Here is a 26272-nt window from a genome sequence, read left to right as displayed (position 1 = left end):
TGTCTCCAAGAGTCCTGCTTTCTTAAGATGTGGGTGAAGTAGGTCCTGACATAAGACAGGGTCTGCATTTATAGTCAACCTGGAAGGAAGAGCCTTACTGGGGGACTTGGCAAAAAATACAATACCGAACGATGAGGCAGGGAAGGAAGAAAGCCCTATGGAAAGGGAGCCTTCCCCCCCCCCCCCCGACTGAGATCCCACCAGCTATCGGGATCTGAAGTGTCATACTCCTCAGGGGAAGAGGTGGTGGAGACGCGTGACCACAAACTTTGGTGGTCGATGGTGTTGGGAAAAAAGCGAGTGGGAAGCCAACAACCCAAATGGAAGCAAGAGATAGAGAAATCCCTGCACATTAGCAAAGAGGAAGGAAGAAATCCCTGCACATTAGTGAAGAGAAAGGAAGTTATGCACCACACTCAGACTGGATCCTAGAGAAAGTTATTGACCTGATGAAAAAAAACCTCGGCTCTCTAAAGGAGGAGAAACCTGAGCCTCGCAGCTGCACCAGTGCCTGGAGCTGTAGCTGGAGAAACACTAGGGGGAATTCAGAACCTGTAGTGCCGGGGACGTCTGCTGATCCCGTAGCTACCACCTCAGCACCCCCCACTCCCCGCTGACCCACAGATGGTGATCAGGATGGAAGGGAATACCGCCAGCAGTGAAGGCAATGATGCATTCAAAGATTCCCACCGCTGGATGCAAAATTCAGGGGGGAGCCGCCACACTTGGGGTTTTTCCTAACCCAGGTCCTCAGTTACATGGAAGAATATGGACAGGACATCCCCAGTGACAAAGCCCACATCCGTATCGTGCAATCCACCCTGGACAGACTGGCTGCAGACTGGGTGGTGAACCTGCATGACTCCAATGCCCCAGAGCTCAATGACTTCAACTGTTTCATGTCCTCTTTGAGAAGGTGATTTGAGGACCCCCTGGCTGATCGCAAGGCCCATGAAAGAATCAAAACAGTAGGCAGGGCAGACACCCAATGGCTGAATATACAGAAGAATTCTGGGCCATTGCCAACAAGCTGAACTGGCTGGAAGACATCCTCCTTTGCCATTTCAAAGATGGGCTAAACTATGACCTGTATGATGCATGCATGCCTCGAGGCGACCCACACCACCTCGATGAATGGTATGTCCTGGCAGAGGAGGTGGGGATAGACCTACTGAAGAGGCACCACCGAGGAAAACCATGGGTCCGCCCACCTCCTGAGCAGACGCGCGAGCCAGCGAAACTACCCGCTACAGCTAAGAAGTCAACAAGCTGTTTCAAATGTGGGAGAGAGGGCCACTGCCACTCAAAAGCCCCTCAGTGCAAATCAGACCCATCAAACCAAAATAACCCACCATGAGTGTGATAGAGGCTATAGAGTCCCCAGCCTTGCCAAGGAAAGGGAGAGAACTCCAGCCTACACTGCAGAGGCAGTGGACACCTCGGAGGACAGCTCAGAAGGCGAACCCCTGGTAAGTAGATCCATTCCACCCATCCTCAAGAAAGTGACTATATTAGTTCCCTCCATGCCTGAAGCTGTCAAAGTAAAGGCCTTAACAGACTCTGGCTGCACCCGCTGCCTCATTAGCCCGACGCTAGTAGGGAACTTGGGCATTCTGGTGAGGAGACTAAAACAATCTAATTTGGCCAGTTAGATGGGTCCATAGCGGTGGGGGGGTGCCAACTCCCCTAGCCACCTTACCAGTCCACCTGTCTCTGCGGAACCATGAGGAAAATATAATGTTTGGAGGACAGTAGAACTCAACTTCCCAGAGGGGGATTGTAAAACCCCAAAGGCCCCCACCAACCCTGGGAGTGAAGAAAGCATCGGTGGGAGAAGAGATGGGGTTACCAGAAATACCGGAAGAATACTGGGATCTTGCTGAAGTTTTCAATGAGGAACAGGTGGATGAGCTTAGTGAAAGTAACCTGTATCCCCCACCCCAAGAGTCCTGCTTTCTTAAGATGTGGGTGAAGTAGGTCCTGATACTTATTGAAAGTTAATGCAATGGTACATGAAAGCTTTTTCATGTACAGTTATACTTTTAAATAAGGATGTCTAAACTGTTCAATTTTTTAAAAAAGTTTTATTTTCTTGTCAGCCTCTAAATTCCAAACAGGCAGCACATCATATTTCGTAGGAAGCCTCAGAAATTGCAAGACAGACTTTTATGATACAGACATCAATTTATCAATTCTGTGATACACAGCCAACACAGTGCTAGGCTGCATTAACAGAAGGATAGAATCAAGATCACGTGAAGTACTAATACCACTTTACAATGCCTTGGTAGGGCCACACGTGGAATACTGCATCCAGTTTTGGTCACCACAATGTAAAAAAGATGTCGAGACTCTAGAAAGGGTACAGAGAAGGGCAACAAAGATGATTGGGGGACTGGAGGCTAAAACATATAGGGAACAGTTGCTAGAATTGGGCATGTGTAGTTTAACGAAGAGAAGGGTGAGGGGTGACATGATAGTGGTATATAAATGTAAATAAATAAATAAATAAATAAATAAATAAATAAATAAATAAATAAATAAATAAATAAATAAATAAATAGCAGTGTTCCAATATCTCAGGGGCTGCCACAAAGAAGAGGGAGTCAAGCTATTCTCCAAAGCAGCTGAAAGCAAAACAAGAAACAATGGATGGAAACTCGTCAAGGAGAGAAGCAACCTAGAACTAAGGAGAAACTTCCTGACAGTTAGAACAATTAACCAGTGGAACAACGTGCCTCCAGAAGCTGTGAATGCTCCAACACTGGAAGTTTTTAAGAGGAGACTGGACAGCCATTTGCCTGAAATGGTATAGGGTTTCTTGCCTGAGCAGGGGGGGTTGGACTAGATGACCTCCAAGGTCCCCTCCAACTTCTTATTATTATTATTATTATTATTATTATTATTATTATTATTATTATTATTATTATTATTATTATTATTATTATTATTATTATTATTATTTGACAAAAAGCCTGAAAACAATATCAAGAGGTTATGATCAGCTTGGCATGAAAACCAAAGAGGTAGGAACACAATGTTTTCATCTGTACTTCCAACAAATACTCAATGTCCAAAGAGGGAACAAAGAATTTTAGAAGTAAACCACTGGCTTAAGAGATGGTGCCAATCCCAAGCATAAATTCAACCAATAAAACAGTGAAATAGAGGGTGGTGAAAAACAACACAGATATATAAAAAAGTAAGAATCAAATGTAGGGTCACTCATTAGGCTATACAGTAATGCTGAAAACATGAGGAATAAACAGGGCAAAATTGAAATTCTAGTACAAGAGAGGCAGGTATGATATTATTACAATTATCAAAAATTGGGTGGTGAAACTTATGAATGGAATATGCTACTGGAAGGATATAAATTGTTCAAAAGAAACATACCTAACAAAAGAGGAGCTGGAGTTGCCTTATATGTAGAAAATCACTACACCTCTATAGAAATGCATAAACCAAGGATGAAAACCTTTTTGAATGCGTTAATACAAAGGGGGAAAGAATGACTTTGCCCTAGGTGCATGCTACAGACTACACAACCAGAGAAAATAGATGAATTTTTTTGAGATCAGTTAAAGAGACACCACACTAGTAATAAAGGATTTTAACTACTTGATATCTATTGGGAGACAAACTCTAAAGCAAGTAGAAAATTAAACAGGTTCCTGATAAGCCTAGCTCAGACATGTCAAACACAAGGCCCGGGGGCCAGATGTGGCCCGCGCAGTGGTTTCATGTGGCCCGCGAACCCATCCTGGAAACAGTGAGGGAACGGCCCCCACTGCCTTGGCCCTGGCCCAGGCTGGCTGGGAGCCAATGCACAATTTCATGGTGGTCATCTATGCTGAAATACATTCAGTCTTAGCTCCATCTGGAAACAGCGAGGGACCAGCCCGTGCCGCGTCGGCCCTGCCCCATGGGCACATGCTGGGGAGGTATCACCCTTTGTGAGGAATGAAGAAATGCACCATTGCCTGGAAGTGGCCAGCACATGGCCATGCCTACTTCGGGCAGGCTAGGGGCTGGGCAGTGTTGTGCTTCTCTTCAGATTCATGCCACCTGGCTCAGCCTCTCGGCACTGTGAGGAGAACACCCCGCTGCCTGCCAAAACCAGGCAGGCTGGGCAGCATTACACAGGTAACATCGACTCTCATGCTTCTCATGGCAACTCCTCCCACAGAGCCCACCAAGCCGGATATGTGAAGTAGGCGAGGGCCATGTGCTGGTCACTTCCAGGCGATGGTGCATTTCTTCATTCCTCACAAAGGATGACACTTCCCCAGCTGTGTTTCTTGCCTGTTTTTCTCCCTCCCTCATCTCAAATATTTTTCCACCACTCTGTTGGAAGGAAGGAAGGAAGGAAGGAAGGAAGGAAGGAAGGAAGGAAGGAAGGAAGGAAGGAAGGAAAGGGAGGGTCTGAGGGAAGTCCGACCTTAGTCCTGCCCTGCTGCCCTTTCAGCATCCCCTTGCCCCCTCCTCCTGGCCTATCCTTTGGGGTCTCCCATCCTATTGCTAAGGAAGCTTTGGATACAAAACCAGGTCTCCTCACATGGAGAGGGAGTGGGCCTCCCTCTTGATTTTGCCCTCCTACCCATCATGAGCAACCTGGCTAAGGAGAGCAAGCACAGCAGCAGCAACCTTGAGGAGGAGGTAAATGCAGCTGGGCACTCCCTTGGGGAAGTGGGTCTAGGCTTAGTGCTGCAGGTGCTTGAGGGCTGGGCTGGGCATTTGACCTCTGTGCCACCGTCCAGCCCCCTCCCCATATGGCCTGAGAGGAACAGTGAGGCTCTTCCAGGGGACCATGCCTTGGCACTTCCCCGATCCCATCTCCTTCTGCCAGAGACCCTCAGATCTGTCCCACTCCTGCCCAGGCCCCCATAGGCACCCTTGACACAAATGATGTACAGCTGGCCACGCCCACCCAGTAGGTCATATGCACTCCAGCCACGCCCACCCAGTAGGCCACACCCACCCAGTAGGCCACACCCACCCGGGCCCCCGAGGGCAACCGCAATGCTGATGCGGCCCTCAATGAAATTTAGTTTGACACCCCTGGCCTAGCTGATAACTTTGTCATTCAAAATGTAGAGGAGGGAATTAGAGGGTCAGCTATACTGGACTTAATTCTTACTTACAAAGATGAAATTACAGGTAGCAGAGAGAATGCATAATTCATTTTTTTCATGTACATTTAGGCAAAAGGAAAAAAAGTTCAAATCATCAGGAACAGATGGATTACATCTCAGGGTCTGAAGGAGCTGGCAAATTTGATCTCAGAACCACTCACCAAAATTGTTCAGAGGTTGAGAGACTGTCATAAGAAGATGAGGTCAATCTTTTCTCCAAAAGACCTGAGAGCAGGATAAGAAGTAATGGGCAGAAAATCAGTAAAGAGAGATCCAACCTAGAACTGACAAATTTCCTCACATTGACAACAATTAATCAGTGGCTTACCTCCGAAGCTGTGAATACTCCATCACTACAGGTTTTCAAGAGAAGTGTCAGGCCCCACAGTTGCTTATCGAGACACTACCATTCTCTTGGGAGGGGGAGGCATTACTCTGTTGGGAGGGGAGAATATCTGGGTTCTGTGATGCGTATCATCTGCTTTGTTCTTCTACACTTTGATGTATCTCTTTGGGTATGAAAGGGAGGAGGAATGTGCCTGGGGCCAACTGACGTATCTCTGCTTTGGGAAGAGAGGATACAATGCCTGGGAACAGCACTTTATCGCTCCTCTTACTTCCATTCCCATAACAACTTCGCACCTGCAGATTGGCTGGAAATGGACTGAGCAGTTAGGCAATTGGGAGGGGTTTTGAAAAGACAGGTTTTCATATAATATTTCACACAGGAAACATTCAGATCTTGCCTTGACTTTCTGCTTTCACTATCTCTCAATAAAAGTTCCTTTTGAAACAATGCCAGTTTCAAGAATTCTGCTGTCTTGGGAGTACTAGCTGAGGCAGGATATTACATTTGGCAAGATCTGAAAAGTGGTCAACCTGGAGAGAAAACAGCCCTAATGTGGTGGACCATGCACACGACGTTCCACCATGGCAATGAGCAGGAGGAGGCTGAGTGCTGGGCAGAAACCTCCATGAAGACTCATCCTGATGAGAGCTCCTCTGAGTGGACAGAGTAAGCTGCCACCATGGAAGAACCATTGAAACCAAGATGGTCCATTGGCATGTGGAAAAATGGAAGGGAGGACCCAGAGGATCACTATCACCCTTGGCAGCAGGAAGCCGGGCTGGAAGTGAGAGATGGAACTACTCTATGCTGATAATGAGCTAAGGGAAGAGCTGAGCCAAGCCAACCAGCTCATGAAACTTGCCATACATTTCATGATGGAAGCCTTCCAGAACCTGAAGGTGCAGGAAGCCAGTGGCTGCGAGGAAAAGAGTGAGTAATGGGTGGAGGAACCTGCATGTAGGGGGAGAAAGTTCCCTACTCCAGAGACATTGGCAGCAACCACCCCAGCTACTCCACCTTGGGTCACCCCAATTGGGGTAAATGCCCAGGGGACTGGCAGAAGGGGAGCCCAGAAACTGGCGTGCTGCCTCAGCTGGCTGGAAGATATCCTAAGGAGCTGCTTAAAAGATGGGCTTAATAACAACTTGTATCATGTCTGCATTGCCCAAAGAGGCCCACCTGCCTCCATGACTGATGCACCTTGGCTGAAGAATCAGAGATTGACCAAACACAGAACCAGTACTGCTCAGGCAAAGCATGGAGGTGATCCCCACCAGAAAGGAAAAGGGAGGCAGCAAGACCAATGACAGTACTGTCACGCTCAACTGCCTGTTTCAAATGTGGCAAGGAAGGCCATTAAGCTATGGAATGCCACACAAAAAACCCCATGAAGAAAGGAGACCGACCATTGGAGGAAATAGATCAAGCCTTCCCAACACTCCAAAGACATGGTCCTAAGTGCAGAGATCATGGAGTTCCATCCCTCCCCAAAGCCAGGAGGGGGAACTCTGACCACACTGGAGAAAGAACCAGGGACATTCAACAACAACTATGATGATGACCCCCTGGTAAGTGGGCTGATCGCATGAGTAACCATGCCCATAGAAATGTTAAACCCAGGCATGGGGAAGAAAGTAGCCCTAAAGGCCCTACTAGATTCAGGATGTATTAGATGCTTGATAAGCCTCACCCTAGTGGGAAAACTGGGGGGTCCACCTGAGGAGACTAAAGAACCCAGTTGCATTCTGCCAACTGGATGGATCCACCACATGAGGTGTCCCAACCACTTTTGCCATTAGACACCTGGGAAGCCACTCGGAGACTTTAACCTTCATAGTGGCACCTGGAAAGGAATGGCCCCTTGTCTTAGTGCTGGCTTGGTTTTAAAAGTGGAACTCGTGGGTTGACTGGAGAAAGAGGCATTTAAGGTTCACAAAGGAACAGAAAAACCACCTAACAAACAAGGGGATCAAATTGTGAAACAGCGTCTGCATCAAAGAGTGAGTGGCTGAGAGGTATACCCAAAGAATACCACAATTTGGATGAAGTGTTCAGTGAGAGGGACTCAGATGAACTCCCTCCTTACCAATCCACAGATTGTGTCATTAAGATTGTCCCAGGAGCCAAACTGCCAAAGCCTAAACTGTACTCCACAACTCCCTGGGAAATAGATGAACTGCATCAGTTCATAGATAAAAACCTGGTTCAGATTTCATCCAGATGGCCAGACCCAGAGTGGCAGCCCCAGTACTGTTGCAGAAGAAGAAAGATGGGTCTCTTCGTCTCTGTGTCAATTACAGGGGTCTGAACGCAGTATGCATGGAAAATGTGTACCCCTTACCTCTCATGAAAGATGTCAATACTGCAAACATTGACATGTTTTTACGTTGACAATATAAGAGACAGCCTTTTGTTTAAACTGCTTCACTTTGAATCTTGAAGGGAGGGAATTTTCTAATGACTATTTTGAGAAGATTAGAAAGCCTGCATACAGAATGGGAGGAGATACTTCATATGTAAAACTAATTGGATAATGTGATTTATGACGTGTAGATAAGGGTGGGGATTGTGTGTGTGTTACGATGGGTTTGGAGGGAGGGGATTTCAGATTCTGGCATCCCTCCATGAGTGCCGATGTTTCGTTTCATTACTAAGACTTTTTAGATAAATAATATGCCTGCAATTTGTTTTATTTGTCTCATTCATTGGAACCATGACATGCTTGCCCACCTCTTTAAGGGAAAGGTGTTTTCCAAAGTGGATTTACAGGAGGCTTATTACTGGGTCAGAATTAAAGAAGGAGGTGAATGGAAAACTGCTTTTAACTGCCCCCCTGGCTTGCTTTCAATTTAAGGTGCTCTTAATTGGATTACAAGGAGCCTCTGCAGTGTTTATACAACTGATAAACAAAGCGCTACATGTCCACCTGCATGAAGAAGTTTTGGTGTACCTAAACGATATATTAATCTATACTGAAATGAAAGCTGAGCATGTAAAATTAGTCAGAGTGGTCCTAACAAATTCCACACTAACAAGCTGTATGCCAAACTTTAGAAGTATGAATTTCACATAGAAAAGATCAACTACCTAGGCTACTGGATCTCGCAATGGGCCCAGAGAAAGTATGAGCAGTTTTATAGTGGGAAACCCTACACTCCAGGGAACATCTGCAAAACTTCTTGGGCTTTGCCAATTTCTATAGGCAGTTCATTCTTTCTTTTGCGCAGCTTGCACTTTCCATTATGAACTTGTTGAAAACCAAAAGAGTAGATAAACTGAAACCTAGCTACCCATTAAAGTGGACTATGGAATGCCAAGCCACATTTGAAAATTTAAGCTTTTTTCTGCAAAGCTGTTACTGAGACACCTAGACCCAGAGAAACCATTTAACATTCAGGGTGATGCTAGTGATGTGGCTGTAGGTGTGGTGCTGCTCCAGGAAAACAAAAAGGGCCAACTGCAGCCCTGTGCATATACCGTATATACTTGAGTATAAGCCAAATTTTTCAGCCCACTTTTTGGGCTGAAAAATCCACTTCGGCTTATACTCCAGTGAACAAAAAAAAAGAACTTACCGAGGACTTGCGCGTGGCCGAGGCTTCGGTGCTTCCCTCCAGAGGAAGAAGGCGCTGGATGCGGCCGGCTCCGCGGGGAAGGGGGAGCGGCGGCGGGGGCGACGGAAAAGCCGCAAAAACGGTAGGAGAGATGCTGACTGGCGGCGGCCTCGGAGGAGGCGGAGGGGGAAGAGGGATGGAAGGGTGACCGGGCGGGGGAGGGGGGGTGAGCCAGAAGGAAAAGGGAAACTCATCCCGCAGAGCGGTTGCGAAAAGAGGGAGGAGATAAGCCAGCCTGGTACCTGGATCCGCTTCCTGTGTCTCCTCCGCTCTGCCATGATGTCCCCGTTTTGGTCTCCTGGTGACGTGGGGCTGAGCCGGAAAAGGGGGAGGGGGAGACTGAGGGAGGGAGGGAGGGAGGGAGGGAGGAAGAGAGAGAGAGACGGAGCCAGCATCAGCCAGCGGGCTCACGAGGGGCAGCAACCTCGCGAGAGGCCACACGCAAGCCATTAGGACGCGCGCGAGCCCTTAGGGAGGCAGGGCGGGAGTGCAGTCCAGCCGCTGGGCTTCCTTTCCCTCTTGTCCGCATCGCTGCAAGGAATTGCGTTGTTTGGGGACGGCGACGCTCGCCCATTCACATGCTGTCCAAACGCTGGTCATTTGCTGCGGGGCTCCCGCTTGGAAGGGAAGGGAAGGGAAGATTTGTGAGGGGAAGATGCCCTATCGGGGTGGACATAAGGATCCTCCTCCTGAAAAATGTTACCCCAAGTATTCAAGCCAGTCTGTCCCAATAACCTGGGAAGCCTTTCCAAATCCCAGGCTGGTTGTAGTCAGGGTGACCTTCACGCATCTGGAAGGCACCGAGAGAGCATTTTTTGTTGAATTGGAGCCATGGGCTAGTCGTGGTTAAGGCACTTGTAGGCGAAGCAAATCACAAAAGCCCCCAAATCCTTCTAAATGCAGCCCACGGGCGAGCTTCCCAAGTTGTTTTAATTTAGTTTGCACGTGGCAATAGAAATAAGCTTTTTTCCTCCTCAGCAGATCGGTGCGGTGAAGAGGCTGGGCTTCCTTCAGGGGGCCTTTCATTCCTGTACAAGGGGGAAGGGGAACTCTCTGCTTTTGTGTGTGCTTGTGTGTGTGTGGCCCATCTGCAAAGCTGCCGAGGAAGGAGAAGCGGGATACTGGTTGGGTGGGGGAGCGGCAAAAGCGGAGGGGGAGAGAGAAATGGCTCCGCCTTTGGTTCCCCCTCCTAAAGCACAGGGGCGCTAGAGAAAGTTTGGAGTTGGGTAAGGAAGCGCAAAATTCAGGAAGGAAAGCGGGGCGGCGGGCGAACGGGAGACCTGCCGACGTTTGGGGAGGTGTGCGCCAGGGAAAAGGCCGGGAGAGGAGGGGGTCTGGGCTGGGGGGGAGGGATGGGGTGGGGGAGAAGGAGGCTTCCCGGGCTAGGGGGGGAAAGCAGAAGCGAGGGATCACGACTCCTCCCGCTTGGCTGCTGCCGCCACCTCCTCCTCCTCCGCCGCCGCCTCTGTCTCTGCCGCTGCTAGGAAGGCTGCCGGTGCTGCGGCCGCCTCCGCTGCCGCCACTGCCTCCTCCACCCAACCAGTATCCCGCTTCTCCTTCCTCGGCAGCTTTGCAGATGGGCCACACACACACACACACACACACACAAAAGCAGAGAGTTCCCCTTCCCCCTTGTACAGGAATGAAAGGCCCCCCGAAGGAAGCCCAGCCTCTTCACCGCACCAATCCGCTGAGGAGGAAAAAAGCTTATTTCTATTGCCACGTGCAAACTAAATTAAAACAACTTGGGAAGCTCGCCCGTGGGCTGCATTTAGAAGGATTTGGGGGCTTTTGTGATTTGCTTCACCTACAAGTGCCTTAACCACGACTAGCCCATGGCTCCAATTCTACAAAAAATGCTCTCTCGGTGCCTTCCAGATGCGCGAAGGTCACCCTGACTACAACCAGCCTGGGATTTGGAAAGGCTTCCCAGGTTATTGGGACAGACTGGCTTGAATACTTGGGGTAACATTTTTCAGGAGGAGGATCCTTATGTCCACCCCGATAGGGCATCTTCCCCTCACAAATCTTCCCTTCCCTTCCAAGCGGGAGCCCCGCAGCAAATGACCAGCGTTTGGACAGCGTGTGAATGGGCGAGCGTCGCTGTCCCCAAACAACGCAATTCCTTGCAGCGATGCGGACAAGAGGGAAAGGAAGCCCAGCGGCCGGACTGCGCTCCCGCCCTGCCTCCCCAAGGGCTCGCGCGCGTCCTAATGGCTTGCGCGCGGCCTCTCGCGAGGTTGCTGCCCCTCGTGAGCCCGCTGGCTGACGCTGGCTCCGTCTCTCTCTCTTCCTTCCTCCCACCCTCCCTCCCTCGGTCTCCCCCTCCCCCTTTTCCAGCTCAGCCCCACGTCACCAGGAGACCAAAACGGGGACATCATGGCAGAGCGGAGAATATACTGATAATATATTGTTTTTGTTGACCCTCTTTTCCACATGCCTCAATTAAAGCAATTTTATTGTTATCTACCTGTATTTTTATTTTTGAAATTTACCGTGAGCTGCTGCATTTCCCAGCCTCGGCTTATACTCGAGTCAATAGCTTTTTCCAGTTTTTGGGGGGTAAAATTAGGGGTCTCGGCTTATACTCGAGTCAGCTTATACTCAAGTGTATACGATACTTTGAAAAAAGTTAGGAGAGACTGAACAACACTGGGAGGTGTGGGAAAAGGAAGTCTATGGAGTAAGGTGCATCCTCCTTGCTTGGAGGCATTTTCTAGAAGGGAACAAAATCCCTTTCCAAGCTTGGACTGATCACAAAAAACTAGAAGCATTGAAAACCCCAAGGAAGTTGTCTCCCAAGCAAGCTCAGTGGGTCCAACACTTCCAGCATTTCAATTTTACCCTCTGCTATTTACCAGGAGGAAAAAATTTCCTGACGGATGCCCTATCAAAGATGCCACAATATAACAGTGTAAAGCCTGTAATAATCAAGCCTCTGCTCCCAGTGCAGCAGTTAGCCCCAATAATCACAAGGGAACAATCGAAAGGCACCCCACCACTGGTCAACACTATCACCCTAGCCTTTAAACAAGCCCTAGAAAAGGACAGATGGTTTTTTAGCCATTAAAATCTCTCTTCCATTCTGGAGGAGCTAACTTGGGTAGGAGGGAAGCTGTACATCCCTGCTAGCCAGAAGTACTAAAGACTATGTAGACATGCCATGACTCAAAGTTGGCAGTGTTTGTAAAGACTCTACACCTGTTAAAGAGACATTTTTGTGGCCTTCTATCAAAAAAGACACTGAGGGCTATGTGGCAGGCTGCCCTACATGTGCAGCAGGAAAATGGAGGCTCCGGGGGAAATGCCCAGCCTCTGGCAGCCAGTCGCAGTCCCTTCAGCACCCTAGAGAGAGATTTCTATGGATTTTATCATAGAGCTGCCAGAAAGCACAGGGAACACCATTATCTGGGTGGGGAAAGACTTACTTTCAAAACAGGTCCACTTCATTCCTTCCACAAAGATTCTGAAAGCAAAGACTCTAGCAAAACTGTTATCTACCATATCGATCACCTACATGGAGCCCCACATCGCATAATTTCCGACAGAGGTCAAATTTACTTCAAAGTTCTGGAAGGCATTTTTGGACCTCCTGGAAACAGATCAGGGGCTGAGTTCTAGTAATCATTCTCAAACGAATGGTGGGACAGAATGAACAAACTTGGCTCTGGAACAGTACCTGAGATGCTTTATCAACTACCAGCAGGACGATGGAACTGACCTCCTACCATTTGCTGAAGTAGCTTAAATAACACTGTTCACTCCAGCACTGGGTTCACTCCTTTTCAAGTGGCCACAGAACAAGAGTTCAACCCAATGCCTGAAGTGCCAACCAACAAACCCACAATCCTTTCCTTTAAGGAATGGATAAATCAGCTGCAGAATACTTCGCCAGTTGTTAGAAAGTCTTTAGATGAGGCTAGAGCAGCCTATTTGCTAGATTCCTGCAATTCCTACAACCCTCTAAAAATTGGGGCCAAAATTTATAGGACCCTTCCCAAACAAACACCTTATAAACCTGGTCACAATGGAGTTGGAACTCCCCAAAGCCTTAAGGCAAATCCACCCTGCACCCTGCAGCCTCCTAAAGCCTGAAATAACCTCACCTTTAGGGCCAGTAACTCCCCCAGCACCATCATGGTTGAGGGTTAGCAACACTTTGAAATTAAGAAAATCATGGGCTCATGCCTGAAAATACCTCTACACAATGAATGGGTTCACAAGAAACATGATAGATCCCCTGGTTTTGTCTCTCCATTTTATTATTTTCTGATCCTCATGATGGATTTTTCCTTCTTTTGGGGGCAGGCATTTGAGGCTCCTCACTTCCTTATCGTGACACTGCCATTCTTTTGGGAAGGGGGAGACATTACTCTGTTGGGAGGGGGTAATATCTGCATTCTGTGATGTGTATCCTCTGCTTTGTTCTTCTACACTTTGATGTATCTCTTTGGGTGTGAAAGTAGGGAGGAATGTGCCTGGGACCATCTGCCTTATCTCTGCTTCGGTGAGAGAGGATGCAATCCCTGGGAACAGTGCTTTATCGCTCCTTCTACTTCCAGTTCCCATAACAACTTCACACCTGTGGATTGGCTGGAAATGAACTGGGCAGTTGGGCAATAGGGAGGGGTTTTGAAAAGAGGGGTTTCATGTAACATTTTGCATAAGAAATATTCAGATCTTGCCTTGCTTTTCTGTTTTCACTATCTCTCAATAAAAGTTCCTTTTGAAACAATGCCAGTTTCAAGAATTCTGCTTTGATGGGAGTATTAGCTAAGGCAGGACCTTACAAGGAGGCTGGACAGTGATTTGTCCAGAATGGTATAGGGTATCTTGCTTAAGCAGGAGGTTTAACTAGAAGACCTCCAAGATCCCTTCCAACCATATTATTCTGTTCTATTATGATCCATATACAGAGAGCTTGCTTTAATTTTTCAGAACAAATCTTGAGCTATGGAAGGATGCATTTAGGCAGATTTCAAAAGCTCCCAAATCACTAAAGAATATAGGTTTCCAATATATGTCAAGGTTATAATGTTTTCTTCATATTCCCCTTTTTATAATCATTCATTGAGCAATAGATCCTTAGTCCAATGACAGTTACTGCTTAGGCAGTTTTCCCAGCATACTTGCTGTTCTGTTAGAAGTCTGATCAAGTGCCGGACCAAACATCTTTTGTTTGCCAATCTCAGGGGTCCCCTTGGCTTCCAGAGATGAAGCAAAAAAAAAAGCAATGCCTATAGCACATTAAGGGAGATGCAAAATGCACAAGACTGTGAACGTTCATAAGACTCGTGTATGTCTATACTGTATAACTAAAGTGCCAAAGCATTAGTATCTCTGCATCTTTACTGCATCAATATTCTGTTGAGTAGCAGTCACATTAAGTTTGTCTAATCCTTGGTGGATAAGGATGAACTAGAAAAAATTTGGCAAGCCATTGTGATACATTTTTACATTTTGATGGTAAAGTTGCTCACGTTCACCAAAGTACTGACTCCTTGTGGCTTGGGTTTCTCGGCTCTGTCTGAGTGGAAAAAGCAGAGGCACAGCAGCGGGATTGCTTTCAATAAGGCCAACACACATGAGTAAGCAGCACACCCGGGTCTTCTTGAGAGCAATCCTGCTGCTGCATCTCTGCTTTCTTTGTTTCAGACAGAGCCAAGAAACTCAAGCTGCTGCTGCCACTTGAGTGGGGAAGTCAGCAAGGAGAAGAGCAGTCAGGATTTGTGTCAGCCAGCCAGTCAGCCAAGGAGTAGGTCGGATGGGCTGTGTGGCTGGCAGGGGAGGGGGGATCATGGCCACTCAAGTGGCTGCCGCCACCAGTGACTTGGGTTTTGAAATGCCCCATAGGCACTGAAACACTTTTTATCCAAATGGAGACCTGACAGGGACTGGAAGCTCCTCATGGCTGCCAATGCTCACTTAGAAACGGAGCAGAACTCTCCATTTCTCAAGTTCCCCATTCCAGGCATACAGAGCTTGCAGTCTCTGTCTGGTTTCAGTTTGGTTAAAAAGTGTTTCAGTGCCTATGGAGCACTTCAAAATGCATTGAATCCCTGCATTTTGAAGTGCTCCATAGGCATTGAAACACTTTTATCCAAATGGAGACCTGACAGAGACTGGAAGCTTCATATGGCTGCCAATGCACACTTAGAAATAGAGCAGAAGGCTCCATTTCTCAAGTGCCCCCATTCCAGGCAAAAGAGGATGGGTGCCTGAACTCATGCCCTATTACAGACACCCAGGGGCTTCCATCATGTCTCCTATCCCTCAAAGGCAGAAACCGCAGCAGAGAGGAGACAGATATTTTCAAGATAAATGAGTCTGATGAAGCAGGAAGGGAGGGGGAAGTATGAGGTATCATAGTGGGTCAGGGGGACTTGGGGCCTGTTCCATCACTAGTCCCCCCATATGGCCTTCCCCACCCTGAGATACCTTGTGTTCACTTCACAAGCCACAAGTGTCTTAACGAGCAGGGAGTGATCTCGTTCAAGGTATGAGATTCACTCCCACAAATTCCCTAGTTATGAATGGAATGGGCAGGTTCCATTACATTCGTAACTCGAGGACTACCTATAGCCATGGTGGCAAACCTATGGCACGCATGCCACATGTGGCATGCAGAGCTGTCTATGTGGGTACGCATGTGATCGCCATGGAGGGAGGCAGGGCCAGGCTGTTCCCCTCTACCTCTCCACATGCGCCTGCATTCTCACTCTTTTTCTCTACCCTGAGAGTCAGGGAGCAACTGCAAGAGCTAGGTGGATCTGGGCTGGATGGTGGAGGCAGCTGCCAGCACAAGTCCAGGTAAGCCTCCAGAGCGATTTTTGCAACATCCGGATTGGCCGTGGGGGGCAAAATTGCTCTGCAGCCATAGATCTGGGCAGCAGAAGCACTTTCCAGGCCTCTGGAGCCCGGATCAGGACATTGGCACACCATAAAATCACCCCACGACCATGGATACAAGTTCCAGAGGCTTGGAAAACACTTCTGCTGCCCAGATCGGCTGCGGGGCGGGGGCAGAAAATCATTCTGCAGCTCTAGATCCAGGCAGCAGAAGCATTTTCCAGTCCTCCGGAGCCCGGATCAGTCCACTGGCATGCCGTAAAATCACCCCAGAGCCATGAATCCAAGCTCCAGATGCTTGGAAAATGCTTCTGCCACCTAGTTCAGCCATGTCGGGGGCGTGAAATCACTCTGCAGCCCTAGATCTGGGTGGCAGAATGTTTTCTAGGCCTCTGAAGCATGGATCAAGCCACTGGTGTGCCATAAAATTGCCCCTTGGCCATGGATGTGAGCTCCAGAGGCTTGGAAAATGGTTCTGCCATCCAGCAGGGCCTTGGGGGGGGGGGGGTTGTGAAATCGCTCTGCAGCCCTAGATCCGGGCAGCAGAAGCATTTTCCAGGCTTCCAGAGCTTGCATCTAGGTCTGCAGGGCAATTTTGCGGGCCCCGCCTGGCAAATTTGGGTGGCAGAAGCATTTTCCACACCTCTGGAGCCTGGATTGGGCCACTGGTGCACCGCAAAATCAACCCGCAGCCATGGATGCAAGCAGCAGTGGCAGCATGATCCATGTGGCAGGTGGGGGGGAACGGTGGCAATGGCAGCACAATTTGCGTGGTGGGTGGGGGGGAATGGAAGTGGCCGATTTCAGCATGGCATAGCTGCTGGCCTCCAGCCGGAGACAAATAGCCACCTCGTGCATTGTGGCAAATGGCTGGTTTCAGCTACAGCTTTGGTGGCTCTGTAGACAGAGCTGTGAAGTTCTCTGACAGCTCTTCCTACAGAGCCACCAAAGCAGCAGGTGCCAGGGCTGGGCCGGAGAGGGCCCAAATTTGGCCCCCCATGGCTGTCCCAGAAATGGCAAGGGACCAGCCCCTGCTGCCCCAGCCCTAGCCCAACCAAACATGGCTGGATCCCCTCCTGGTTTACATAGCTCATTTGCCTTACCCCGCCCCACCCCTCCCAGCCTCACCCATCACGCCTGGCCATTCCCCACTTTGCTGGGCTTCTCCTTGTCTGGCTCTGTTGCACCGTGCCTTTCCTCACTTGGGCCTTGGTGTTCTGTAAGCCTAGCACCCCAGGGCATGCCTGTGGGATGAAAGGCGCAGAGATGGGAGTGCACAGCAGCACAAGCCAAGCATTGGCCAGCTCTCATTCACCCTCACTGCCACGTTGTAGGGCTGGAGAGGGGAATGCAGCAGTCATGCAGAGCTGCAGCCTGGAACTGCTAGCAGCCGGCAACATGTGGCTGGAGAGAAAGGGTGAGAAGGAGGAGGAAGCAGGAAGGGTTTCTCTCTCTCTCTCTCTCTCTCTCTCTCTCTCTCTCTCTCTCTCTCTCTCTCTCTCTCTCTCTCTCTCTCTCTCTCTCTCTCTCTCTCTCTCTCTCTCTCTCTCTCTCTCTCTCTTTCTCTCTGTGTGTGTGTGTGTGTGTGTGTGTGAAAAAGAGACATAGTGAGAGAGAGAGCCAGCAGGGGAAGAGGAAGCCAAGGTGTTACAAAAAAGGGGAGCGTCCCCCTTTATTCCCCCCCTTCTCTTTTTTTAAAACTTCCCACTCCATTCAGGTGCAGCTGGAGGAAAAGGGCGAGAAGGGGGAGAAAGCAGGGGGAGTTTTTGTGTGTAAGGGAGAGAGAGAGAGATTGAGCCAGCAGGGAAGTGAAAAGTGTGGGGAAAGAAAAACATTGTAGAGTAAGCAAACTTACAAAAAGGGGATATCTTTCTCTCTGTGACACACACACACACAAGCATGCTGTGTAGGGTAGGTGGTGTGCCTGCAGGCGAGAGAGCAAACTCGCAGATTGGCTTTGTGGTCTATTCTTGCCACCTCCCCTCCCTAAAATCATAGAACTCTTTGGATTGAATGGGAAGTTAAGAGGAATAGCATGAGTTGAAATTAAAAGGTAGTTTTAAAGATAAAGTACAGGTAGTCCTCACTCCCCTTTAATATCATCTCTTCTCCCACCCCCTTTAATATCTCTTTCCCCACCCCCTTTAATATAATCTCTTCCCCCCTTTTAATATCATCTCTTCCCCCACCCACTTTAATATCAGTGAGGCTCCTCCAGTGTACCATACCCTGGCACTCGCCCTGGTCCCATTCCCTCTCTACCGGAGACTCTCAGATCCGCCCCAATCCTGCCCAGCCCCACACAAATGCCCCTAACACAAGTGACATTGAGCTGACCACGCCCACCCAGTAGGCCGTGCCCATGCCAGCCTTGCCCACCCAGTAGGCCACGTCCACCCAGTGAGCCATGCCCACCCAGTAGGCCATGCCTATCCGGCACCCGACGATAAACAAGTGGGGTTTGGGTTGCAGTTTTGGCATTCGGTCTCTAAAAGGTTCGCCATCACTGACCTATAGTGAGAAAACAGTAAACAGGGTTTCTCCACCTTTTCCTTATTTTGAACTAGTTATAGTTTCAGAATTTTTTTTCTTTGGGACAACGAACAGTAAAGTAAAGGAGAAGGAAACATCTTTGTGCAGTGCATTACATTAAAATCAAATGGAACTGCCTAAACCTTTGTCTAAGAAAATTATAAAGCTGTTGGAGATGCATATTATCTCAATGTTGCAAAGCTGTGTTCCAAACTCTGGTACCATTATTCAGTATATGGGGTTGGATTTCAGAGAAAAGGGCAGATTTTGGTAAATATAACAAAACATGGTCATGGATAGATTAAGAACACACATATGGTAGGTTATTATAAACTTATTTATACTATCCTTTGTTGCCGATATGGGCCTTTAGTGACATAATTGCTATTTATCACTTGATTTTTAATTTTATAGTCAGTTTTATTTTTTTTTCCTGTAAAAGCTGATGTGAATGACTCCCTACAGACTGTAAATAATATTTCTGATTTCTGATTATTTGAGAATTTGGGTTCAGTTCTCCAGTTAGCCAGAAAACATATTGAATACTATTGGACCAATTATTATCTTTTTTCTTAAACTGAGCTGCTATTAGAATTAAGCTGACTATACTATAATGCTGTCAAAAGGTTGGCTCTGTGAAAAATCACTGCTTATGTTACCATAGTATATGATGAATTTCTATACATTTTGGGCATCAACTTAAAAATAATAAATTTACTTTAAAAAATAAACATTCCTTTATGTATATATATCTTTCCAGATATTTCCAGGGCTTATTCTCTCTGACATAAAGCCTGCCAAAAGAATGAAGTTCAAGACTGTTTGTTATCTCTTAGTTCAGCTGATGCACTGTCGCAAAATGTTTAAAGCTGAAATTCCTTTCTCCAACGTGATGACTTGTGAAGATGATGACAAGGTATATATGTTTAATTCAGCAAATTTAAAGAATAATAAATGAATATGCATATGGTTCACAAAAACACACACATGCACATACACAAGCTTAGAAAGAGAGAGAGAGAGGCCAGAGCTTAAGTACAGGAAATTTACAAGAAAAAGTAAAATATGCACTATGAAAAAAGTAATATTTAAGAATATACTAACTTACATATGATTTTTTTGCTCCCAGTTCAGTGTGTACACTGATACACAGTCAGCTCATAGATAAAAAGTGAATCCAATGTTTTAAATTCAGAATAATAATTTTCCATCATAACAAAAGTCTTTTTAATACTTCACAGGACGGGCCCAATTGTTGCGACCCCGAGAGGTGGTTGGGCATAGATAGGGGCCTCTGGTGGAGATATATTAAGAGGCCCCTAATATGTTTTCTAGCCAGCTGTTTTAAAGGGTTAGGGAGTGGGGGAATGGTAGGGTTGGGAGGGAATTGGGGTGTACCCCACCAACCGGTTGTCAGTCCGGGCCTGAAATAGTTCCCGGCGAGATGGGGTTGGGGTCTCCTGGTTTCCCTGGCATTGGGGTGGGGTTTCAAATCCCCACGACGATTGGGAATGGCAGCAGGAAGATACACGGAGGGCCATATCAACACCTGGGATTGCGCCCCCGCTGTCTTCAAGCGGTGGCGTGCTCCGACCCTCCAGTTGGTACCCATTTGTCCGGGGGTAAGAGGGATCAGGCTCCTAAGCTCAGGCTGGTGTACTTTAATGCCAGATCCGTTGTGAACAAGGCTCCCCTCGTACATGATTTGATCGAGGAGGAACACGTGGATCTGGCATGCATTACAGAAACCTGGTTGGGCTCAGAGGGAGGTGTCCCTCTGACTGAGCTTTGCCCTCCAGGTTTCTGTGTGTTACATCGGCCACGGGCTCAGGGCAGGGGCGGTGGGGTGGCGGTAGTTATACGGGAGACCTTATGTCCGCGGGAGACCACTATTGTACAGATAGGCGGGAGTGAATCCCTCCTCCTAAGGTGTGGCCCTGGGGCTCAGTTGGGCTTGTTGCTAACATACCTGGCACCCAGCTGTGTAGCAATGGCCCTGCCCGAGCTTCTCAACGCCCTCTCAGGGTTGATGGTTGAGTTTCCCAGACTTATAGTTCTGGGCGACTTTAACCTGCCTTCTCTGGGAGGGTTGTCTGAGTTGACCTGAGAGTTCATGGCCTCCATGACAGCCATGGACCCGACCCAAGTAATTCAGGGTCCGACTCATGGGGGAGGACACACTCTCGACCTAGTTTTCTTATCTGGGCAGTGGTTTGATGATCTGGGAGGGGGCTCACCAACTATTGTCCCCCTGTCATGGTCCGATCATCACCTCCTGCAGTTGGTCTTCCGCTATGTCACCCCCTGCTGCTGGGCTGTGGAACCAACCAGGTGGTTCCGCCCCAGGCACCTAATGGATCCGGAACAGTTCCAGATGGCGCTTGGGTCTATACCTATCGCCCTCACTCACAGCCCGGTTGATGCCTTGGTGGATGCCTGGGAAAGGGCTGCCACCGAGGCGCTCGACCGTGTTGTACCCTTGCGACCCCTGACCCGGCACAGATCCTGGTGGGCTCCATGGTTTTTTGAGGAGCTCCAGGAGATGAAGCATCAGAGATGAGGTCTAGAGAGCTGTTGGAGATCCAGCCGGTCTGAGTCTGACCGATTGCGGTTAAGAACCTTTACGAGGTCTTATCTCGCAGCGATGAAGACAGCGAAGTCTAATTACTTCGCTGCCCTCATCGCATCCGCAGATAATTGCCCGGCCGCCCTGTTTAGGGTGACTCGCTCCCTCCTTAATCAGGAGGTGAGGGAGGAGCCCTTGCAGGGGCTTAGCTATCATCTGACAGACAAAATCGCTCAGATTCGAGCTGGTTTGGATTCTGACTGGGCAGAGACTGACGGGGAGGAATCAAGTGGTCTAGAGAATGTTACCTGGAGTGAATTCGATCCTGTGACCCCAGATGAGGTGGACAGGATCATGAGGAGACTGAGTTCCACCACGTGTTTATTGGACCCGTGCCCCTCCTGGCTGGTATATGCAGCCTGGGAGGAGACATGAGACTGGTTCCAGGCAGTAATAACTGCTTCTTTGAGGGAGGGAACCTTCCCTGCCGCCTTGAAGGAGGCGGTGGTGAGGCCCCTCCTCAAGAAGCCTGCCCTGGACCCGGCTATTTTGAACAACTATCATCCGGTCTCCAACCTTCGCTTTCTTGCGAAGGTGGTTGAGAGCATGGTGGCACTTCAGCTCCCTCTGTTCCTGGAGGAAACTGATTATCTGGACCCGTACCAATCGGGTTTCAGGCCCGGGTACAGCACAGAGACGGCATTGGTTGCACTGGTGAATTATCTCTGCCGGGCTCGGGACAGGGGTTGTTCCTCTTTCCTAGTCCTATTAGACCTCTCAGCGGCTTTTGATACCATCGACCATGGTATCCTACTGCGGCATCTCAGGGGGTTGGGAGTGGGGGCACTGTTTTACAGTGGTTCTCCTCCTACCTCCTAGGCCACTCGCAGTCGGTGTTGATGGGAGGGCAGAGGTCCGCCCCGAGGCCTCTCGTTTGTGGAGTTCCTCAGGGGTCAGTCCTCTCTCCTCTCTTGTTCAACATCTATATGAAGCCGCTGGGTGAGCTCATTCGTGGTTTTGGGTTGGGGTATCATCAGTATGCTGATGATACCCAGCTTTTTCTTTCCACCCCGAACCAACCCAGTGACGCCCTCGACGTGATGTCCCGTTGCCTGGAGGCGGTCCGGGTTTGGATGGGGAGAAACAGGCTTTGTCTCAAGACTGAGTGGCTGTGCATACCGGCATCTCAGACTAACCAATCTTTTCCATTGTTAACTATGGGGGGTGAGGTGTTACCCCCCGTTGATAAAGCCCGCAACTTGGGCATCCTCCTGGATTCACGGCTCAGTTTGGAAGATCATATAGGAGCTGTGGCCAGGGGGGGTTGCCCAAGTTCGCCTGGTGCACCTATCTGGACCAGGATGCCCTACGCACAGTCACCCATGCGCTCGTGACCTCCCGGCTAGACTACTGCAATGCTCTCTACATGGGGCTGCCCCTGAGGACCACTCGGAGGCTTCAGCTGGTGCAGAATGCAGCCGCACGAGTTGTGATGGGAGTCTCCCGATACTCCCATGTAACACCTCTTCTCCGCGAGCTGCATTGGCTTCCAGTTGCCCTCCAGGTGAGATTCAAGGTGCTGGTGATGACCTATAAAGCCCTAAATGGCATGGGCTCGGATTATCTGAGGGAGCACCTGCTGCCAGCGTCAATTTCCCATCGTCCTGTGCGCTCCCACAGGGAGGGCCTCTTCAGGGTACCGCCGGTCAAGGATTGCCAACGGGCAATCCCCAGGGGGAGGGCGTTCTCTGTGGGCGCGCCTGCCCTATGGAATCAACTGCCAACGGAACTCCGGACTGCCCCCAACCTTCGTTCATTTCGCCGGGACCTAAAAACCTGGCTCTTTGAGCTATCTGGTCTGGACTGAGGGGTTTAATGTTTTTAAATTGTGATTTTAATTTTTTGCGGCTAGACTTAATTTAATTTAATTTTAATTTTATATTGTATTGTTTTTAAATTTTGCCTTGTAAACCACCCTGAGTCCTTTGGGAGTAGGGTGGTATATAAACCAAATAAATAAATAAATAAATAAATAAATAAATAAATAAATAAATAAATAAATAAATATCCAAGTTATTCATGAATAGGTGAACATCACATCCACAGTGCTAAATCTTATTTCCTTTCCCAAAACTATTGACAAACTTATAATGAAAAACCAACATTCAACAAATTTGGAACATGCCCAAATAACAGGAATCTAAATATTTACCACTATTACTAGTGCTCTGCAGTTGATATCTAACATTTTAAAACATTCTCAGTTAGCTACATTTTAAGAGAGCCAGTTTGGTATAATAGTGAAAGTATCAGGCTAGAAATTGGGAGAGTTCAAATGAATGAATTCTATCCCAGTTTAGGCACATTGGGCCAGCCACTTTCTCTCAGCCAGAGTAAGCAGGCAATAGCAAATCACTCCCAAAAATCATGCAAAAAAAAAAAGTTCCAGGCAGTGACCTGGTCAAAAACTTTGAACATGTGCACGTACGCATGCATATGCATACACACACACACACACACACACACACACACACACACACACACAGAGAGAGAGAGAGAGAGAGAGAGAGAATTTTGTATATGAAAGGAAAAATACCATCTCTGGACTGCCACCTGTGGTAGGATTTACAATTGAAATATTTTTTAACATCGAAATGGCACCCGTGGCTTTTATCAGCCTTACAAACACCCAATTTATAAGGTGAGATCACCAATTCCTTTTAATGAGACTAAAAGTTTTCAATCAGTCTTTATAAATGTTATTAATAAATCAATTTCATATACATATTTTAAATATTTTGACTATATAACAAAAATAATACAGTCATGGTAGCACAGTAGTTAGAATGCAGTATTGCAGGTTGCCCATAGCCTGGAGTTCAATCCTGACTAACTCAAGGTTGACTCAGCCTTCCATCCTTCTGAGGTCAGTGAAATGTGGACCCAGATTATTGAGGGCAACGTGTTGACATTTGTAAACCATTCAGAGAATACTGTAAAGCATGAAGGAGCAGTATATAAATCTAAGTGCTATTGCTATTGCTAAATAACATTTTGGATTACTGTTTTTTGCATTTATACAGAAAAGGAATACATCCTTCTGTCACAGGAAATACAACTAGAATAAGATTAAATTAGCCATAATTAAAACATAAGCCTTTGCAATATTCAAAGATTGTAATATTCTGGATGTATATTAATTATTTGACAGATACAATTTAATATTTTTGGATTCAACATATTTGAACTATTTACTACATGAAAATTTATGACTGAATAACAGAAATGGATTCTCCATGCCCTGAATATTGCCAACAAATTAGTTGTTCAACATTAGTAAATGTATTAACCTAATTAACTGTGGATTGTAGTATAGAAAATTATAATTACATTGAGATGTGCCCATCTTTTGGTATATAGTGTTATATAATGTTTCATATCATTCCAAGGTTTATTGCAATGCATCAAATAAATTTAAAGACATTGTGATTTTATCTAAAATATTCATTCACATTTATTTAGTCCAAGAACTAGAAAATAAAGATTTATAGGTAATTATCTCAATAGAATTATTTCAAATTTTATAAGAATAAATATAAGATTTAAAAGTCTGTCCAAGATCTTCAAAATACATGTTGCATCATTTAATGCTGAAAAACAAATGACAGTTAAATAATTAAAGAGAAACTATGTACTTTCTTAATTAAAGTACATAGTTTGTCTTTAATTATTTAACTGTCATTTGTTTTTTCACCGTTAAATGATGCAACATATATTTAAGATATGAAAAGGATATTTCAGTGGTATCTAATTATAAAACCAAGGCAAAAGCCTCCTTGAATGCATATGGGTTAATATAAAAGGAAAAAAGAATGACATTGTCAGAGCTTATACTACAGGCCACCTTACAAAGCAGAAGAAATAGATGAATATTTTTGCTTAATCAGCTAACTAATGCAGGGCTTTTTTTCTCATAGAACGCTCAGAATGGCATTCCGGCACCTTTTCTTGATGGATTTTTTTCAACTTTTGCACAAGCTGTGCTACTCCCGCTATTGGCTTTCGAAAGCCAATAGGGTCTTTCTTTGTTCTCCTTCTGGAGAGAGAGGTGCTGCTGTGGTGTCGACTGTGAGCAAAGTTCAGAGGAGGCAGGCGAGGCCGCCCAAGCTATTTCTTAGCAGCAGGTGTGAAGGAAGAGGGCCTGGGGGGGGAGGGGGAGGCCCATTAAAGGTCCTGTCAATTACGACACTGGCCATGTTTGTCTGTCACTGGATCCCTGTTTTTAGGCGGGTTGCAGGCTGGTGCTGGCTGTTAGTTTGTGCTAGGGCATGATTACATCAGCCCGATCTAATTTTAGAACCATGCAGGATTAGAAAGGTAAACTTTTCTTCAGTTAAAGTCCTCTCTTGTTCATTTCATGGAGACATTTGGGTAGCCTTTATTTTTGCAACAGTATATAACTGGTTTGCATTGTCTCCTTTATGGGGTCCTTACGTCCCCACCCCCTACCCCCAGCTCCCCAATCTAACCTACATCTCTGAGATTTCCTGACAGCCATCCAAGCACTAACTAGATTTGACCCTGCTTAGCTCCAAGCTCAGGAGGTGGTCCTCAATGGCCCCTGAGAATGAAAGTTAGCTTTCTGAAACATAGTCTCCTTTACTCCCTCAGCCAGGAACTGTGTCTTATGGCTACTATTTTAGTGGTTATCTGGATTCTTGCAGATTTTGTACGTCTATCTGAAGTGGTAATCTTAAGCATTTTCTTCATAAATTACTTAAGGATATGAAACTATATTTTCTCATATTTATCTATTTACTTTTGCATCTACTTTTTTCAATCCATTTTCTTTCTGTCATTAATTCCCCAAGAATAAGAAATGTAAATTGTAAGCTCCTCATAGCACAGTTCTATATCATTGTTAAAATACACTGGGCAATTATTTATTTATTTATTTATTTATTTATTTATTTATTTATTTATTTATTTATTTATTTATTTGATTTATATACCGCCCTTCTCCCGAAGGACTCAGGGCGGTGTACAGGGCAATAAAAATAAGAATACAGGATACAAGATTTAAAGTTAAACAATTGTGCCCAATGTAGTAAGTTAGTTAAAAATAATGTTAAAACCCCAAACCCATCAGACCAGGCTGGCTTGTTCGAATAGATAAGTTTTTAGATCACGCCGGAAGGAGCGAAGGTCGGGGGCCATCCGTAGTTCA

General features: G+C 47.0%; 1 protein-coding gene across 1 annotated transcript in view; it reads left to right on the top strand.

Annotated features, from left to right (window-relative positions):
* The window catches only part of ADCY1 (adenylate cyclase 1), a gene marked incomplete at its 5' end in the record, with an annotated part of 490247 nt that overhangs the window by 362840 nt on the left and 101135 nt on the right, over positions 1-26272 (top strand). Inside the window, one exon of the mRNA XM_081342918.1 lies at positions 19240-19395. Coding sequence (XP_081199044.1) covers positions 19240-19395 — 156 coding nt within the window. The remainder of the gene's footprint in view (positions 1-19239; positions 19396-26272) is intronic.

The sequence above is a fragment of the Vipera berus genome (assembly GCF_964194415.1).
Source record: "Vipera berus genome assembly, chromosome: Z".
NCBI classification, from domain to species: domain Eukaryota; kingdom Metazoa; phylum Chordata; class Lepidosauria; order Squamata; family Viperidae; genus Vipera; species Vipera berus.
Note: the sequence above shows the minus strand (reverse complement) of the source record. Positions and strands in the feature narration are given on the sequence as shown.